Source organism: Bombina bombina, chromosome 1 (genome assembly GCF_027579735.1).
Source record: "Bombina bombina isolate aBomBom1 chromosome 1, aBomBom1.pri, whole genome shotgun sequence".
In the NCBI taxonomy this organism is placed as follows: Eukaryota; Metazoa; Chordata; class Amphibia; order Anura; family Bombinatoridae; genus Bombina; species Bombina bombina.
The window spans coordinates 1,531,792,641-1,531,813,745 of NC_069499.1; the positions used below are offsets into that span (position 1 = coordinate 1,531,792,641).

A 21,105-nucleotide genomic window follows, 5' to 3' on the forward strand; every position below is an offset into this window, starting at 1 on the left:
AAATGGGCCTTTTCTAAGCTTTTGCTACTTTCTTATAGCTACTTCTTATTTTGTGAAGCTCAGACCTTTTGCTGCACATCATAGCTATATTCCTTTCTCTTACCCATTGTGATGAATGACTAAGGAAATTTGGCCTATGTGTTACCTTATATTTATACCCCTGTGAAACAGGAAGTCATGGTTGAACAATTTCCTGTTCCTAGTGACCCAGGGGGGGGGGAGGTATAAACCTGTGTTGTGTTTGTAATTGTTTGATATCCATGAGAATAGAGTATTTTGTGTATTTTCTTAACAAAATATCAAAAGGTTAAATAATAAAGACAATTTTTTCACAGCCTTCTTTGCTTATATTTACCAAGGGTGCCAATATTAGTGGAGGGCACTGTATGTACTTATATGTGTATTTATGCATGTAGAGACATATATACAAATATAAGCACATAAATACATTTGTACACATAGCTAGATATATATAAAAGTGCATTGGATCCCTTTGCAGTTAAGTAGATGAATACATGTTAAAGCATATTTATGCAATATTCATATTTCATAAAGTGGTTAACTATGTATTTACTGTAAATATTTCACATTTCTATGTTCTACACATAGCAGAATATGGTCTATGTATTTTATATAGATATTCCTATATATATATCTGTTTATATATATGCCTATATATAATCACGTGTTTTTATATATATATATATATATATATATATATATATATATATATATATATATATATTATTGTACCAAAAAAACATCATGTATATTTATAAAAATATTTAATTATGAATAAATAGAACACATTCTGTTATGTGAAGAACATTGGAATGTGAAATATTCTTATTTTTCATGTCGGACATGAGAATATACGATCGTGCTTATGTACGAGTTGAGTTTTTTCCACTTTTTTTCTCCATTGTATACTATGGAGAATAGGTAATTGCGTGCGCAATATCTTAAGTATGACTTTTTTGCGCTCGTCAGGTTTAATATGAGTGCAACCAAATGCACGCAAGTTAACGCTTGAGCTGTAGCATAAAAATAACACTCTAATGGTAATCTAGCCCAATACTACTAAGCGCACAGTAGATATTAACCATTAATACCAGTGCATAGACGTTCCTCCTGCAATATTTACTCACCATACTTACAAAAAGAAAATAACCTTTGCAATGTAATTTTATTATTGATTTTTATGATTTTTCTGTTTTTTTAATTCTGAAAATTGACTGTGGGTTTAGAATAAAGCTTACCCTTCCTGTTTCTGTGGTTTCAGTCTGGATTAACTTGTCAACCGGTGGCTTTTTGGCCTGTGCAGTTTCAGACATTCTTCGTTCGCAAAACTTTCTTTTTGTTGACATAACTCGGGAAGGTTCTCCATCTGACAGGACGCTAATTTGTCTGAAAAGAAATTGGACCGTTTATTATCAACCATTTCTAGAAGATGATATTGAAAGTGACATGTTACAAAGGAAATTAGATCAAAATGATATTATATATATTTTTTTAAAGTGGAACGCTAAATATCACTTTTGTAGGTTTCACTGCATTCCAGTGCTGATGTGATTGCCTACTCTCCTTCAGAGTGAAGTGCACAAAATGTAGAGAGCTAATTTATCGCATGCGGTAGCAATTAGCGCTCATACAATTAACCAGAGATCAGATCTCTGGTTAATTTTATAAATGTCCCCCAGTGCCCCCTATTTTTATTTTTTAATAAAATAATTGCACAAAATGTTTTAAATTATAAAAGCTAGTGGGTGTGGGGAGTTAGAAAAAAAAAACGGCACTAAAAAGTGTGTTTACATTGCAGTCTATGGGAACTGTGTGTTCCCAGTAAATATATATGTACAGTGGGGCAAAAAAGTATTTAGTCAGCCACCAATTGTGCAAGTTCTCCCACTTAAGAAGATGAGAGAGGCCTGTAATTTTCATCATAGGTATACCTCAACTATGAGAGACAAAATGTGGAAACAAATCCAGACAATCACATTGTCTGATTTGGAAAGAATTTATTTGCAAATTATGGTGGAAAATAAGTATTTGGTCAATATCAAAAGTTCATCTCAATACTTTGTTATATATCCTTTGTTGGCAATGACAAAGGTCAAACGTTTTCTGTAAGTCTTCACAAGGTTGCCACACACTGTTGCTGGTATGTTGGCCCATTCCTGCATGCAGATCTCCTCTAGAACAGTGATATTTTGGGGCTGTCGCTGGGCAACACAGACTTTCAACTCCCTCAAAAAGGTTTTCTATGGGGTTGAGATCTGGAGACTGGCTAGGCCACTCCAGGACCTTGAAATGCTTCTTACGAAGCCACTCCTTCGTTGTCCGGGCGGTGTGTTTGGGATCATTGTCATGCTGAAAGACCCAGCCACGTTTTATCTTCAATGCCCTTGCTGATGGAAGAAGGTTTGCACTCAATATCTAACGATACATGGCCCCATTCATTCTTTCATGTACACGGATCAGTCGTCCTGTTCCCTTTGCAGAGAAACAGCCCCAAAGCATGATGTTGCCACCCCCATGCTTCACAGTAGGTATGGTGTTCTTTGGTTGCAACTCAGCATTCTCTCTCCTCCAAACACGACGAGTTGTGTTTCTACCAAACAGTTCTACTTTGGTTTCATCTGACCATATGACATTCTCCCAATCTGCTTCTGGATCATCCAAATGCTCTCTAGCATACTTCAGATGGTCCCGGACATGTACTGGCTTAAGCAGGGGGACACATCTGGCACTGCAGGATCTGAGTCCCTGGCGGCGTAGTGTGTTACTGATGGTAGCATTTGTTACGTTGGTCCCAGCTCTCTGTAGGTCATTCACTAGGTCCCCCCGTGTGGTTCTGGGATGTTTGTTCACCGTTCTTGTGATCATTTTGACCCCACGGGGTGAGATCTTGCATGGAGCCCCAGATCGAGGGAGATTATCAGTGGTCTTATATGTCTTCCATTTTCTAATTATTGCTCCCACAGTTGATTTCTTAACACCAAGCTGCTTGCAAACACTAGTTAAATTTTATTAACCCCTAATCTGCCGTCCCTAACATCACCGACACCTACCTACATTTATTAACCCCTAATCTGCCAACCCCAACGTCGCCGCAACTATATTAAATTTATTAACCCCTAAACCTAAATCTAACCCTAACACCCCCCTAACTTAAATATAATTTAAATAAAACAAAATAAAATTACTCCAATTAAATAAATTAATCCTATTTAAAACTAAATACTTTGTATTTATTTTAACTAGGTACAATAGTTATTAACTAGTTATTAACTATTTAATAACTACCTAGTTAAAATAAGTACAAATTTACCTGTAAAATAAATCCTAACCTAAATTACAATTACACCTAACACTACACTATCATTAAATTAATTACATAAACTAACTACAATTAACTACAATTAAATAAAATAAACTAAAGTACAAAAAAAAACAAACACTTAGTTACAGAAAATTAAAAAATAATTACAATTTATTTAAACTAATTACACCTAATCTAATCCCACTAATAAAATAAAAAAAAAACCAAAGTAATAAAATTCCCTACCCTATACTAAATTACAAATAGCCCTTAAAAGGGCTTTTTGTAGGGCATTGCCCCAAAGTAATCAGCTCTTTTACCTGAAAAAGAGAAATACAATACCCCCCACATTAAAACCCACCACCCACACACCCAACCCTACTCTAAAACCCACCCAATCCCCCCTTAATAAAACCTAACACTACCCCCTTGAAGATCACCCTACCTTGAGCCGTCTTCACCCAGCCGGGCACAAGTGGTCCTCCAGAGGGACAGAAGTCTTCATACAATCCGGGCAGAAGAGGACCTCCAGACGGGCAGAAGGCTTCATCCAGGAGGCATCGTCTATCTTCATCCATCCGGAGCGGAGCGGGTCCATCTTGAAGCCAGCCGATGCGGAGCATCCTCTTCTTCCGACGACTCCCGACGAATGAAGGTTCCTTTAAATGACGTCATCCAAGATGGCGTCCCTTGAATTTCGATTGGCTGATAGGATTGGCTGATAGAATCCTATCAGCCAATTGGAATTCAAGGGACGCCATCTTGGATGACGTAATTTAAAGGAACCTTCATTCGTTGGGAATCGTCGGAAGAAGAGGATGCTCAATCAGAATTAAGGTAGGAAAAATCCTATTGGCTGATGCAATCAGCCAGTAGAATTGAGCTTGCATTCTATTGGCTGATTGAAACAGCCAATAGAATGTGAGCTCAATCCTATTTGCTGATTGGATCAGCCAATAGGATTGAACTTCAATCCTATTGGCTGATTGGATCAGCCAATAGGATTTTTCCTACCTTAATTCCGATTGGCTGATAGAATCCTATCAGCCAATCGGAATTCAAGGGACGCCATCTTGGATGACATCATTTAAAGGAACCTTCATTTGTCGGGAGTCGTCGGAAGAAGAGGATGCTCCGCGTCGGCTGGCTTCAAGATGGACCCGCTCCGCTCCGGATGGATGAAGATAGAAGATGCCACCTGGATGAAGCCTTCTGCCCATCTGGAGGTCCTCTTCTGCCCGGATCGGATGAAGACTTCTGCCCCTCTGGAGGACCACTTGTGCCCAGCTGGGTGAAGATGGCTCAAGGTAGGGTGATCTTCAAGGGGGTAGTGTTAGGTTTTATTAAGGGAGGATTGGGTGGGTTTTAGAGTATGGTTGGGTGTGTGGGTGGTGGGTTTTAATGTGGGGGGGGTATTATATTTCTTTTTTTTCAGGTAAAAGAGCTGATTACTTTGGGGCAATGCCCCGCAAAAAGCCCTTTTAAGGGCTATTTGTAATTTAGTATAGGGTAGGGAATTTTATTATTTTGGGGGGCTTTTTATTTTATTAGTGGGATTAGAATAGGTGTAATTAGTTTAAATAAATTGTAATTATTTTTTTATTTTCTGTCATTTAGATCTGTATTTATCACCAACTCAGAGTAGTGAAAGGAATAACTTCTTTTTCCCAAAATTCCTAGTAGGCAATGTAGAATTTAATAATTGGTTAAAAAACAAATGGAGAGAATACGAGCTCCTAAATAGAGCGTACCGTGGGAAAGTAGAAATATTCTGGGAAACTGCTAAGGTCTATCTAAGAGGACATATTAAAGCCTATATGATCTAAAAAAAAAAAAAGGAAGTCTCAGGATAGGGAAATTCTGCTAGCTAAACAAGTCCAGAATGCATACCGTAAATATATTAATAACCCCTCCAAGCAGCTTGGAGATAAATACAAAACAGCTAAAACAGAAAGGGATATTTTTATTAAACAAAAGGTCTCCCTGGAAGAACTTAAAATAAGTACCAAATATAAAGGTCAATTCGGGAAGTCAGCCAAATTTTTATCTAGGTTAGACAAGGCTAGGAAAAAATCTAATACAATAGAAGCAATCAATGAGGGGACAAATAGAGTTACTGATCAATTGAAAATTAAAAATGTTTTTTTAGAATATTATCAAAAGCTATACGCAGCAAAAGAAATTAGCACTGAGAATAAGAATAATTTTTGGCATAAGATTAGTTTGCCTAAGATATCCCAAGAAGCGGTTAGTGCTCTTAATAGACCGATTACGAAAGAGGAAGTTCTGGAAGCTATAACCAATGCTAAAGCTAATAAATCTCCTGGCCCGGATAAGATACCCGTCGAAATGTATAAGATACTTAGATTAGAGGTAGCAGATATTTTGGTCTTATTGTTTAACGGATATTATGTGGATGGTATAAATATGTCAAAATATTTCTCTGACTCTATCATATCATTGATTTTGAAAAAAGGGAAAGATCCATTAGACCCTAAGTCATATAGGCCTTTCTCACTACTTAATGTAGATTATAAGTTATTAACTCATATTGTTGCGAACCGATTAAAATCTTGTCTTGATCCTATCATTCATAGTGATCAAACGGGCTTTATGCACCAAAGATCCTCCACCAAAAACATCCGGAAAGTAGCTTTAGTATTGGAACACTTCTGGAACAAAGTACCAGAGAGAAAAACAGACAATCAGGATTTTGCACTAATTACAATCGATGCCGAAAAGGCGTTCGATTCCGTGGTTTGGGACCATCTATTTTCGACTTTAAACTTTTTCGTTTTTTCAGGCCACTTTACACAATTTATTAAAACTTTATATGATCATCCCCGGTCCAGTATTTTAATTAATGGCAGCTATACTTCGAATTTGATATTATATAAGGGAACGAGACAGGGATGTCCACTTTCCCCTCTATTGTTTAATCTTGTGATAGAACCTCTGGCTATTATACTGCAACAAGAATTACAAGGTATCAGGTTAGGGCAAGAAAAACTAGTATTATCTTTATACGCAGACGATCTGCTACTATTTATTAGAAATACGAAGAGAAATATACCACAGGCCTTAAATATTATCGATATGTTTGGTTCTATTTCAGGCTACAAAATGAACGCTACTAAGTCCGAAATTCTTTGGTTACATAAGATTAAAAAAAGTATACAAGAACATCCTTTTCAAGAGTCTTCTAGTATTTAGTACTTAGGATTAAACTTTCATGCCGACCCAAATCAATGGTACAAATTAAATTATTCTGTTTTTTTTTAAAAAGCCTCAGAGATACTGCAACGCTGGATTGTCTTTCCCATTTCTCTGTCTGCCAGGGTGATGATTATAAAAACTATTTTGTTCCCTCAATTAATGTATATTATGCAAAACTTACCATTATTTATAAAGAGTCAAGATATAAAAAGATTCAATAGAGAATGCGCTAATTTTATATGGAATAACAAGAGACATATGCTATCTATAGCAAAATTAACACTCAGATTTGAAGAAGGCAGTTTATCTTTTCCAGATATTAAAAAGTATAACATAGCCACGATAGCTCGCTTTGCATTTGATTGGTTAACAGAAGCCAACTACTTGTCACATGTTTATATGAAAGAACAACTGACTGCTCCATATACATTGAAAGCCTTGTTGCATTGTCCGATATCACAGTTGCCAAAGGATATTAAAAAGATGTTATTAATACGTAACACTATTGAAGCATGGCAAAAATTAAATAATTTACTCAAACTCAATTTTGAGATATCTCCACTTCTCCCAATACGAGGTAACCCAAAATTTATCCCTGGCTTATCTTATGAAGTTTATAATGTATGGTCTCAAAAAGGCCTACTATATGTCTATCAATGTTTAAATAATCACCTTCAGATTAGAACATTTGAGGATATTACTAGAGAATTTTCTCTTTCAAATAATTTTTTTTTTGCTTACTTGCAGATCAGACATTTTATAGCAGAAAGTAAAATATTAAATGTAGAAAGTGAAGGATGGGGGCAAATTGAAACATACTTAACGTATTATAAAACAGGCAAACATAGCATCGCTCTATTATATAAAATCATGCTTGCCAAGCAGGGTCAGTTAATAATCAATAGTCTCTTTGAGAAATGGAATACCCATTATAAGAATATGACTGTAGATACACTGAACGCAAGCTGTAAATGGTTCAAGAGTGCTATCATTTCGATAACTTGGAAAGAATCACATATAAAGTTAACAGAATATTTTGAAACTCTGATTCTGTCAGGGGTTTTTCCAACTGAATGGTACTGACCTGGGATGAATCCAGGTCGAGAGGCCTCTGAGTAGAGCTTAGGGCATCTTGGGAGAAGGGGGTGCGGTGGAGAGGGGTGGGAGAGAGGAACAGGGATAGGTTGTGGGGAAAAGGAGGGAAAATCCCTTTTTTTTTTTTCTTTTTTTTCTTCTCTGTCTTGTTGTTATTTGTGGCATGAGTGGACCTCCCCCCTGCTCTCATAGTGGAGGGAAAGGTAGAAGGGTGTAAAAATACTGGAAAATCCAATATGGGTACGAGAACATATAATGTTTGAACTCTACTGTTAGATTAAGATGGAGATATAACGATAAGTGTTATTATATGATTGCAATATGATGTTTTCTTTGTCTTTAAGCTGTACCCATTTTTGTTCTAATAAAAAATTTATATGAAAAAAAAAACAAAATTTTTTTTTTTAATTGTAGTTAATTGTAGTTAGTTTATGTAATTAATTTAATGATAGTGTAGTGTTAGGTGTAATTGTAATTTAGGTTAGGATTTATTTTACAGGTAAATTTGTACTTATTTTAACTAGGTAGTTATTAAATAGTTAATAACTATTTAATAACTATTGTACCTAGTTAAAATAAATACAAACTTGCCTGTAAAATAAATATAAACCCTAAGCTAGATACAAATGTAACTATTAGTTATATTGTAGCTAGCTTAGGGTTTATTTTATAGGTAAGTATTTCATTTTAAATAGGATTCATTTATTTAATTGTAGTAATTTTATTTTGTTTTATTTAAATTATATTTAAGTTAAGGGGGTGTTAGACTTAGGTTTAGACTTAGGTTTAGGGGTTAATAAATTTAATATAGTAGCGGCGATGATGGGGACGGCAGATTAGGGGTTAATAAATGTAGGTAGGTTGCGGCGACATTGGGGGGGGCAGATTAGGGGTTAATAAATAAAATGTAGGTGTCGGCGATGTTGGAGGCAGCAGATTAGGGGTTCATAGGGATAATGTAGGTGGCGGCGGTGTCCGGAGTGGCAGATTAGGGTTAATAATATAATGTAGGTGTCAGCTATGTCGGGGGCGGCGGATTAGGGATTAATAAGTGTAAGATTAGGGGTGTTTAGACTCGGGTTAGGGTGTTAGGTGTAGACATACATTTTATTTCCCCATAGGAATCAATGGGGCTGCGTTAGAAGCTGAACGTTTTTTTGCACGTGTCTTTTTTCAGCTGAATCTGCTCCATTGATTCCTATGAGGAAATCGTGCACGAGCACGTTTTTCCAGCTCACTGCTACCGTAAGCAACGCTGGTATTGAGGTGAGATGTGGAGCTAAATTTTGCTCTACGCTCACCTTTTTGCGGCTAACACCGGGTTTAAAAAACCCGTAATACCAGCATTGTCTTAAGGGAGCATTGATAAAAAAAGCTCGTTAGCAACGCACCCCTGTTACCGCAAAACTCGTAAGCTTGGTGACAGTTTTCTGTAGAAAAACATTATATACGTTTTTTAAAGGGATTGTGATCGACCCCATAATTACCAACAAGCATTGATATAATAATAAAAGTAACATATTACATTTAGACTGCTTGATTCTGTCTGCTTTGAGTTGAACACGGGTTATGATTGGTGGCTTCACACATATGTGGCCTCTGATGAAGTCATGTTTAACTCCAGGGGTCAAGTCGAGCGGGAACGCATGGGAACAGAGTTCCTGCACTATTTTTGCAGGAGAAACTAAGTTCCCTCTGGAATGAGAACAAAAATGCTTCAGTAAACACAGCTGCTGCTGGTAGGGGGAGCTGGAGTACAGTCTGGTTAGAGGGATAGTGAGATCATCTAGTAATGGGCACTGGCAGTAACACTTCCTACAATACACTAAATGCAAGCCCCTCAGCTGTCCTGCTGTGTGATCACCATGCACTGTGTGTAACACGTGGTGATTACATTTCTATGTGGCATGCTCTAGGATTTTTTAGTTCCCCTTGGCAGAAATAGGACAATTGCACCTTAAGTTTTTTTTTTTGTAGGGCTTGACCCCTGTTTAGCTCCATTTAGATTATTAGGAATGTTGAGACAACCATATTGTAAAGGCCAATACATACACTTTCCCTAAACTGTCAGCCCTGTTTTGCAGAGAGGCACACAGACATGATGGAGCTCTGTTCTCTCCAGGCCCCTATGTAGTGATGCCACCACTCACTGCAGGGCCAGATATGTCCCCTAGAGATGTGGGCTCGGTAGCAGTTGCGACCCCTCTAGTTTCGCCACTGTTTTATCCTTAGACATTCAGCCTACTTTCTGCATGATGTCTCCATAACTGATGTATCCTCTACAGTCTTGATCTCACATTGCTTTGGATTCATATTTAAAAACAAAACAAATACATTTAGTGCAGACTATGAGTTTACCTGATGAATTTCTTGCGAGCTTCATGGGCAACAGGTTCATTATCTGTGAGATCTGTGATGTTACTTAGTGTTTCCTCTGCTAATAATACTTCTTCTTCATCTAATACTAAATGGAAACAGGTGAAAAACATCAGCAAACATATTAAAATATATAACAAGCATCAGGAGCCCAAATATATAAATACACAATCTATACTTTAATGAATTGATCTTATCACTTTTTTCCTTGTACCAAATTATATTTCTTTCATGTAATTAGCAAGAGTCCATGAGCTAGTGACGTATGGGATATACATTCCTACCAGGAGGGGCAAAGTTTCCCAAACCTCAAAATGCCTATAAATACACCCCTCACCACACCCACAATTCAGTTTTACAAACTTTGCCTCCGATGGAGGTGGTGAAGTAAGTTTGTGCTAGATTCTACGTTGATATGCGCTCCGCAGCAAGTTGGAGCCCGGTTTTCCTCTCAGCGTGCAGTGAATGTCAGAGGGATGTGAGGAGAGTATTGCCTATTTGAATGCAGTGATCTCATTCTAAGGGGTCTATTTCATAGGTTCTCTGTTATCGGTCGTAGAGATTCATCTCTTACCTCCCTTTTCAGATCGACGATATACTCTTATATATACCATTACCTCTGCTGATTCTCGTTTCAGTACTGGTTTGGCTTTCTACAAACATGTAGATGAGTGTCCTGGGGTAAGTAAATCTTATTTTCTGTGACACTCTAAGCTATGGTTGGGCACTTTGTTTATAAAGTTCTAAATATATGTATTCAAACATTTATTTGCCTTGACTCAGAATGTTCAACTTTCCTTATTTTTCAGACAGTCAGTTTCATATTTGAGATAATGCATTTGATTTAATCATTTTTTCTTACCTTCAAAAATTTGACTTTTTCCCCTGTGGGCTGTTAGGCTCGCGGGGGCTGAAAATGCTTCATTTTATTGCGTCATTCTTGGCGCAGACTTTTTTGGCGCAAAAATTCTTTTCCGTTTCCGGCGTCATACGTGTCGCCAGAAGTTGCGTCATTTTTTGACGTTATTTTGCGCTAAAAATGTCGGCGTTCCGGATGTGGCGTCATTTTTGGCGCCAAAAAGCATTTAGGCGCCAAATAATGTGGGCGTCTTATTTGGCGCTAAAAAATATGGGCGTCGCTTTTGTCTCCACATTATTTAAGTCTCATTTTTTCATTGCTTCTGGTTGCTAGAAGCTTGTTCTTTGGCATTTTTTCCCATTCCTGAAACTGTCATTTAAGGAATTTGATCATATATGTTGTTGTTTTTTCTCTTACATATTGCAAGATGTCTCACGTTGCATCTGAGTCAGAAGATACTACAGGAAAATCGCTGTCTAGTGCTGGATCTACCAAAGCTAAGTGTATCTGCTGTAAACTTTTGGTAGCTATTCCTCCAGCTGTTGTTTGTATTGATTGTCATGACAAACTTGTTAATGCAGATAATATTTCCTTTAGTAAAGTACCATTGCCTGTTGCAGTTCCTTCAACATCTAAGGTGCAGAATGTTCCTGATGACATAAGAGATTTTGTTTCTGAATCCATAAAGAAGGCTATGTCTGTTATTTCTCCTTCTAGTAAACGTAAAAAATCTTTTAAAACTTCTCTCCCTACAGATGAATTTTTAAATGAACATCATCATTCTGATTCTGATGACTCTTCTGGTTCAGAGGATTCTGTCTCAGAGGTTGATGCTGATAAATCTTCATATTTATTTAAAATGGAATTTATTCGTTCTTTACTTAAAGAAGTTCTAATTGCTTTAGAAATAGAGGATTCTGGTCCTCTTGATACTAATTCTAAACGTTTGGATAAGGTATTTAAATCTCCTGTGGTTATTCCAGAAGTTTTTCCTGTTCCTAAGGCTATTTCTGCAGTAATTTCCAAAGAATGGGATAAATTGGGAAATTCATTTACTCCTTCTAAACGTTTTAAGCAATTATATCCTGTGCCGTCTGACAGATTAGAATTTTGGGACAAAATCCCTAAAGTTGATGGGGCTATTTCTACCCTTGCTAAACGTACTACTATTCCTACGTCAGATGGTACTTCGTTTAAGGATCCTTTAGATAGGAAAATTGAATCCTTTCTAAGAAAAGCTTATCTGTGTTCAGGTAATCTTCTTAGACCTGCTATATCTTTGGCTGATGTTGCTGCAGCTTCAACTTTTTGGTTGGAAACCTTAGCGCAACAAGTAACACATCATGATTCTCATGATATTATTATTCTTCTTCAGCATGCTAATAATTTTATCTGTGATGCCATCTTTGATATTATCAGGGTTGATGTCAGGTTTATGTCTCTAGCTATTTTAGCTAGAAGAGCTTTATGGCTTAAGACTTGGAATGCTGATATGGCTTCTAAATCAACTCTACTTTCCATTTCTTTCCAGGGTAACAAATTATTTGGTTCTCAGTTGGATTCTATTATTTCAACTGTTACTGGTGGGAAAGGAACTTTTTTACCACAGGATAAAAAATCTAAGGGTAAAAACAGAGCTAATAATCGTTTTCGTTCCTTTCGTTTCAACAAAGAACAAAAACCTGATCCTTCATCCTCAGGAGCAGTTTCAGTTTGGAAACCATCTCCAATCTGGAATAAATCCAAGCCAGCCAGAAAGGCAAAGCCTGCTTCTAAGTCCACATGAAGGTGCGGCCCTCATTCCAGCTCAGCTGGTAGGGGGCAGGTTACGTTTTTTCAAAGAAATTTGGATCAATTCTGTTCACAATCTTTGGATTCAGAACATTGTTTCAGAAGGGTACAGAATTGTTTTCAAGATGAGACCTCCTGCAAAGAGATTTTTTCTTTCCCGTGTCCCAGTAAATCCAGTAAAAGCTCAACCATTTCTGAATTGTGTTTCAGATCTAGAGTTGACTGGAGTAATTATGCCAGTTCCAGTTCCGGAACAGGGGATGGGGTTTTATTCAAATCTCTTCATTGTACCAAAGAAGGAGAATTCCTTCAGACCAGTTCTGGATCTAAAAATATTGAATCGTTATGTAAGGATACCAACGTTCAAGATGGTAACTGTAAGGATTATCTTGCCTTTTGTTCAGCAAGGGAATTATATGTCCACAATAGATTTACAGGATGCATATCTGCATATTCCGATTCATCCGGATCATTATCGGTTCCTGAGATTCTCTTTTCTGGACAAGCATTACCAGTTTGTGGCTCTGCCGTTTGGCCTTGCTACAGCTCCAAGAATTTTTACAAAGGTTCTCGGTGCCCTTCTGTCTGTAATCAGAGAACAGGGTATTGTGGTATTTCCTTATTTGGACGATATCTTGGTACTTGCTCAGTCTTTACATTTAGCAGAATTTCATACGAATCGACTTGTGTTGTTTCTTCAAGATCATGGTTGGAGGATCAATTTACCAAAAAGTTCATTGATTCCTCAGACAAGGGTAACCTTTCTGGGTTTCCAAATAGATTCAGTGTCCATGACTCTGTCTTTAACAGACAAGAGGCGTCTAAAACTGATGGCAGCTTGTCGAAACCTTCAGTCACAATCATTCCCTTCGGTAGCCTTATGCATGGAAATTCTAGGTCTTATGACTGCTGCATCGGACGCGATCCCCTTTGCTCGTTTTCACATGCGACCTCTTCAGCTTTGTATGCTGAATCAATGGTGCAAGGATTACACAAAGATATCTCAATTAATATCTTTAAAACCGATTGTTCGACACTCTCTAACGTGGTGGACAGATCACCATCGTTTAATTCAGGGGGTTTCTTTTGTGCTTCCGACCTGGACTGTAATTTCAACAGATGCAAGTCTCACAGGTTGGGGAGCTGTGTGGGGATCTCTGACGGCACAAGGAGTTTGGGAATCTCAGGAGGTGAGATTACCGATCAATATTTTGGAACTCCGTGCAATTTTCAGAGCTCTTCAGTTTTGGCCTCTTCTGAAGAGAGAATCGTTCATTTGTTTTCAGACAGACAATGTCACAACTGTGGCATACATCAATCATCAAGGAGGAACTCACAGTCCTCTGGCTATGAAAGAAGTATCTCGAATTTTGGTTTGGGCGGAATCCAGCTCCTGTCTACTCTCTGCGGTTCATATCCCAGGTGTAGACAATTGGGAAGCGGATTATCTCAGTCGCCAAACGTTGCATCCGGGCGAATGGTCTCTTCACCCAGAGGTATTTCTTCAGATCGTTCAAATGTGGGAACTTCCAGAAATAGATTTGATGGCGTCCCATCTAAACAAGAAACTTCCCAGGTATCTGTCCAGATCCCGGGATCCTCAGGCGGAGGCAGTGGATGCGTTATCACTTCCTTGGAAGTATCATCCTGCCTATATCTTTCCGCCTCTAGTTCTTCTTCCAAGAGTAATCTCCAAGATTCTGAAGGAATGCTCGTTTGTTCTGCTGGTAGCTCCGGCATGGCCTCACAGGTTTTGGTATGCGGATCTTGTCCGGATGGCCTCTTGCCAACCGTGGACTCTTCCGTTAAGACCAGACCTTCTGTCACAAGGTCCTTTTTTCCATCAGGATCTGAAATCCTTAAATTTAAAGGTATGGAGATTGAACGCTTGATTCTTCGTCAAAGAGGTTTCTCTGACGCTGTGATTAATACTATGTTACAGGCTCGTAAATCTGTATCTAGAGAGATATATTATAGAGTCTGGAAGACTTATATTTCTTGGTGTATTTCTCATCATTTTTCTTGGCATTCTTTTAGAATTCCGAGAATTTTACAGTTTCTTCAGGATGGTTTAGATAAAGGTTTGTCCGCAAGTTCCTTGAAAGGACAAATCTCTGCTCTTTCTGTTCTTTTTCACAGAAAGATTGCTATTCTTCCTGATATTCATTGTTTTGTACAAGCTTTGGTTCGTATAAAACCTGTCATTAAGTCAATTTCTCCTCCTTGGAGTTTGAATTTGGTTCTGGGGGCTCTTCAAGCTCCTCCGTTTGAACCTATGCATTCATTGGACATTAAATTACTTTCTTGGAAAGTTTTGTTCCTTTTGGCCATCTCTTCTGCCAGAAGAGTTTCTGAATTATCTGCTCTTTCTTGTGAGTCTCCTTTTCTGATTTTTCATCAGGATAAGGCGGTGTTGCGAACTTCTTTTGAATTTTTACCTAAAGTTGTGAATTCCAACAACATTAGTAGAGAAATTGTGGTTCCTTCATTATGTCCTAATCCTAAGAATTCTAAGGAGAAATCGTTGCATTCTTTGGATGTTGTTAGAGCTTTGAAATATTATGTTGAAGCTACTAAATCTTTCAGAAAGACTTCTAGTCTATTTGTTATCTTTTCCGGTTCTAGAAAAGGCCAGAAAGCTTCTGCCATTTCTTTGGCATCTTGGTTGAAATCTTTAATTCATCTTGCCTATGTTGAGTCGGGTAAAACTCCGCCTCAGAGAATTACAGCTCATTCTACTAGGTCAGTTTCTACTTCCTGGGCGTTTAGGAATGAAGCTTCGGTTGATCAGATTTGCAAAGCAGCAACTTGGTCCTCTTTGCATACTTTTACTAAATTCTACCATTTTGATGTATTTTCTTCTTCTGAAGCAGTTTTTGGTAGAAAAGTACTTCAGGCAGCGGTTTCAGTTTGAATCTTCTGCTTATGTTTTTCGTTAAACTTTATTTTGGGTGTGGATTATTTTCAGCAGGAATTGGCTGTCTTTATTTTATCCCTCCCTCTCTAGTGACTCTTGTGTGGAAAGATCCACATCTTGGGTAATCATTATCCCATACGTCACTAGCTCATGGACTCTTGCTAATTACATGAAAGAAAACATAATTTATGTAAGAACTTACCTGATAAATTCATTTCTTTCATATTAGCAAGAGTCCATGAGGCCCGCCCTTTTTTTGGGGTGGTTATGATTTTTTTGTATAAAGCACAATTATTCCAATTCCTTATTTTATATGCTTTCGCACTTTTTTCTTATCACCCCACTTCTTGGCTATTCGTTAAACTGAATTGTGGGTGTGGTGAGGGGTGTATTTATAGGCATTTTGAGGTTTGGGAAACTTTGCCCCTCCTGGTAGGAATGTATATCCCATACGTCACTAGCTCATGGACTCTTGCTAATATGAAAGAAATGAATTTATCAGGTAAGTTCTTACATAAATTATGTTTTTCAGATGAATAGAAAATATTTTCTAGCCAGGAAAGTAATTTTATTTTATAGATGTCTGCAAAATAGATAATGCAAAGAGGACAAATACAATAGGATACCATTAAAGTACTTTATATTGTCAGAGACTACAAGATCTGCACGTGGTCACCTTGTCCTGTCAGGGCAGATGCCCAAAAATAAAGAACCCTGCCCAACGTTTCCACAATACAGCAGTGACCTCACCCCTCCTGTCACGGCCCCTCACAAAAATAAAGAGTGGGTCACCACCCACAAGCCCCCTTTGCCTCCCTGTCCCAGAACCCCTCTGGAAAATGTTGAATATAAATGCATTGTATCTATTGATGCATACACATGTTACGTTTTGGGGTGCTAGGCCAAAAACAATATTGAAAGTATCAACAAAATTAAATTTGCAAAAATTACTTGTTACACCAAATGTCTGCAAGAATTGTACCTTAATTGAATTAGTTGGACAGTGCCAGCTTATTTGAATAGTTACAACATATTTACCTAAAATCAATAAACAGTTTTGAATTAAGGAAAGTCCAAAATTGAAACTAGCAGGGGAAATGTGTTTAATATCAACCAATCTACTTGTATAGTGATTTTCTTAAATCTAAAGACCCCATTTTGTCCTTGTTTACTTTGAGACATATTTAGCATTTAAATATATAAATGGTGAAAATGAACAGTTTTAAACACAGCCTGTTTACCATCTATGAACATCAGCAATTATTGGAATCCCATTTAAATGATATATTTACTTGTTAATTGTTCTTCTTCTATATTCTCATCAAATGCATAATTCCGCAGAAATTCAGAAAAAGCACCGTTTTGGTTCAAAAGCTCTTGATAAGATCCCATTTCTGTAACTTTACCATCCACCATAACGACAATGTGATCGACTTGTGGCAGAAAACTGATGCCGTGAGTGACCAAAATTCTTGTCTGCAGAAAAATATAATTAAGTGTTTGAATAGCCAAATGAAGTATTAATTTATTTTTTTATCTTATGATTTCAATAGGTTTTGCTCATATATTGTTTTTTTTATTCCAATCTCTTTATATTGATTGTAATATCACACACACAAATTGTACAATGCATTTGTATATGAATTCAAAGTGGAATTTATCTCTGCGTCAAAACTAGGAAAATTGTTCAGAATAGTAAATGATCTAACTCTCCACTGCAAGGAAGTGTCTTAGGAAAAAGGGTCCTTAAGTGAGGTCACCCCTTGTGGTAGAGGGTCTTAGTCGTTAGCTAGTCTTAGCATTTAAAGGCTTAGTTAATTGCATTGAGGGTTATGGTGGTTATAAGGTTAGTAGTTTAAGGGGTCTTGGTGATAATGGAGTTAATGGCCCCTGGCAAATATGGTATATAGGTGATTTATAACGTTAGTGGTCTTAGTGGTTAAGGGCTTAATTGCTTTGGGGAGGCCGATAATAATTACATGGTTACTAGCAGTTAGTGGTTGTATTGTTTGGGTATTTAGAGTGTAGTAGGTTAATGATGTTAAGGTTGTTAATAATATTAAGGGTATTAGCATTAGGGTGTCTGGTTGTTATGGGTTAATATTGGTTGGGGTACTAGCGGTTAAGGGGATTTATTGTGATGATGCATCTAAAAGCAGTTAGTGGGTTTATTGCAAGGTGGATTATGGTGTTTATGGGGCTTATTGCAGATGGGGGTGGTCTATGTATTTTGAAGATGTCACAACACCACAAATTAATTTGAAAAGTTAAGAATAAATTAGTTATCTAAGGGGTTTCAAATGAATTGTAATTGACTCGATTTGAGAAAAAAACAAAAGAAAGCAAAACACAAAAAGCCATATGATGCACTTTGTGCAAAAAATCTCATGGACCCCATATTTGGTAAAGTAAACATTAACAATTGCCTGTAAGAAATGAAAGCTAAATGTTTGGAAAACCTTGGATTTTTTCAAATGAAACTATGTATCCTCCCAGGTCATGCCAGCACAACTGGGAACAGAATATATGTCCTTACCAGGACCTCAGTAGTCAGTACATAAGCGATATAGGGCTAGATTATGAGTGGAGTGCAAATGTTATTTTTTTGCACCCAAGCAATATCGTTTTTCATGATTGTTTGCGCACAGGTTAAATTGTGCTGGTATTACAAGTTGAAAATAAACACGATCCCTTGAGCGCAATTGTGATTTACACTAGAATGATTACCCCGTCCTCAGAGCTGTGGTTAACTGTTTTGCAAAACAAAAATGTGTCTAATGTATTTTGGATGTGTTTTCTAAGAACAGTTACACTCATAATAAAACCATCTAATAAAAAGTATTTAAAAGAATATTGCATGAAAAAGTTATCAGGGCTCAAAGATATGAGATCTCAGATGTCAGAAAAAAAAAAGGCAGGAAAAATGGCTTTAACATAGAGATACATACATATACGTGCAGTGGCGGACCTAATGAACAAAGGCGCTGGTGCACATAGAGATACATACATGCGCGTGCAGTGGCGGACCTAATGAACAAAGGCGCTGGTGCAAGAATTTATTTTTGGCCCCCCTCAAGATATCCTGTATTTGCATAAAAGAATATCACCAGTTTTGGGATATGCAGTTTCACTGAATATATACACCACACTGTGCTCTAGAAAATGATAAATATATATTTATAGATGTATATAAATATAATTATATATACAAATAGATATATATTTACAAACACACACATAAATAATTTATATATACATATATATATATATATATATACACACACACACACATAATAAATATATATAATATATATAATATATATATATATATATATATATATATATATATATATATATAGAATTAAGTAGAATGTTACCATTCAGTGTCAGTGAGTGGAAACAGGCGTTACTCAAGTAAATGCGCTAGTCAGAGGTATGAAAATCTCATAGAGCAGCTATGAAGGTACAAATATTGTATGATAGACTAAGTCTATACAATATAGGAAAAATAGGAGTCAAAGGGTAAACAGCGCTTATGGAGATTCTTAAAAACTGAATAATATTAAAATCTCGGCAGTGTTGGTGGGTAAAGAAAACAAAAAAAAAAAAAAAAAAAAAAAAAAAAAGGGAAGAGAAGTATATGAATATACGTATATATATTAGAGTCTTTGATAGGATATTGGAATCCTAGTGTAATGAAGGCGTAATAGATACCCTTACCAAAAGTTACCTCAATCCTATGAGGTAAGTTTGCCGCATTGGAGGATGTATCTAGTGGTTGAATGAATCCTGGATGTTCTGGTCTGTATAAAATCGCTGCCTCTTGGAGTAGAATGGGATGTGGGTCCCCTTTGTGCTGGTTTCTTTAGGAAACTTCCTGTATTTATTGCCTCTTGGAGCTTGGTTTTCTTGTCTTGGTATGAACTTTCTTGTCCAGATATATACCAGGATGTCAGAGCAGGTGACGTGGTTACAGGGTACTTATTTCTTTTTTCTTTTCTTATTTTTTCTTCATTTTCCTTAGAGTTGTGTCAGCAGATACAAAAAAAATTCCCTTTTCCGACTCCGAGTCGTTACGACTCGGAGTCGGAAAAGGGAAATTTTTTTGTATCTGCTGACACAACTCTAAGGAAAATGAAGAAAAAATAAGAAAAGAAAAAAGAAATAAGTACCCTGTAACCACGTCACCTGCTCTGACATCCTGGTATATATCTGGACAAGAAAGTTCATACCAAGACAAGAAAACCAAGCTCCAAGAGGCAATAAATACAGGAAGTTTCCTAAAGAAACCAGCACAAAGGGGACCCACATCCCATTCTACTCCAAGAGGCAGCGATTTTATACAGACCAGAACATCCAGGATTCATTCAACCACTAGATACATCCTCCAATGCGGCAAACTTACCTCATAGGATTGAGGTAACTTTTGGTAAGGGTATCTATTACGCCTTCATTACACTAGGATTCCAATATCCTATCAAAGACTCTAATATATATACGTATATTCATATACTTCTCTTCCCTTTTTTTTTTTTTTTTGTTTTTTTGTTTTCTTTACCCACCAACACTGCCGAGATTTTAATATTATTCAGTTTTTAAGAATCTCCATAAGCGCTGTTTACCCTTTGACTCCCATATATATATATATATATATAAATATATATATATATATATATATAAAAATCCAAAGAGATCAGCACTCACCAACACATCCATCCACTGTGTGCTCTGCTATAATCATATCAAAATGAGCAGGTTTGTTAATCAGGACTCGGTAAAGATCCCATTTGAACAGCAAGTAAGCAGGCACCACAGAATATTGCAACCACCTTTATTGTGTCAAAACATAACGTTTCAGCTCCACACAGAGGCCTTGGTCACATGGGAATAAAACACAACGTGTTATGTTTTGACACAATAAAGGTGGCTGTAATATTCTGTGGTGCCTGCTGTACTTGCTGTTCAGATGGGATCTTTACCGAGTCCTGATCAACAAACCTGCTCATTTATATATATATATATATATATATATATATATATATATATATATATATATATATATATATATGTAGGTAAACTTGTTGTTCAGGACCTGGTGTGAATCCTATATGAGCACCAAGAACAAGCAGGCACCGAGAGAAATAACAACCACATGAAAAACACGTTGTGATGTAAAGATGATGCACAAGAAAGCCCGCAAACAGTTTGCTGAAGACAAGCAGACTAAGGACATGGATTACTGGAACCATGTCCTGTGATCCGATGAGACCAAGATAAACTTTTTTGGTTCAGATGGCGTCAAGCGTGTGTGGCGGAAACCAGATGAGGAGTACAAAGACAAATGTGTCTTGCCTACAGTCAAGCATGGTGGTGGGAGTGTCATGGTCTGGGCCTGCATGAGTCATGCCGGCACTGGGGAGCTACAGTTCATTGAGGGAACCATGAATGGCAACATGTACTGTGACATACTGAAGCAGAGCATGATCCCCTCCCTTCAGAGACTGGGCCGTAGGGCAGTATTCCAACATG

At 37.2% G+C, this 21,105-nt stretch overlaps 1 protein-coding gene across 1 annotated transcript in view; it reads right to left on the reverse strand.

Annotated features, from left to right (window-relative positions):
* The window catches only part of ABCC3 (ATP binding cassette subfamily C member 3), a 267,779-nt gene that overhangs the window by 40,216 nt on the left and 206,458 nt on the right, over positions 1 to 21,105 (reverse strand). The window contains exons 19-21 of the mRNA XM_053708487.1: positions 16,869 to 17,052; positions 9,992 to 10,097; positions 1,260 to 1,407 (exon numbers count right to left, since the gene is read on the reverse strand). Coding sequence (XP_053564462.1) covers positions 1,260 to 1,407; positions 9,992 to 10,097; positions 16,869 to 17,052 — 438 coding nt within the window. The remainder of the gene's footprint in view (positions 1 to 1,259; positions 1,408 to 9,991; positions 10,098 to 16,868; positions 17,053 to 21,105) is intronic.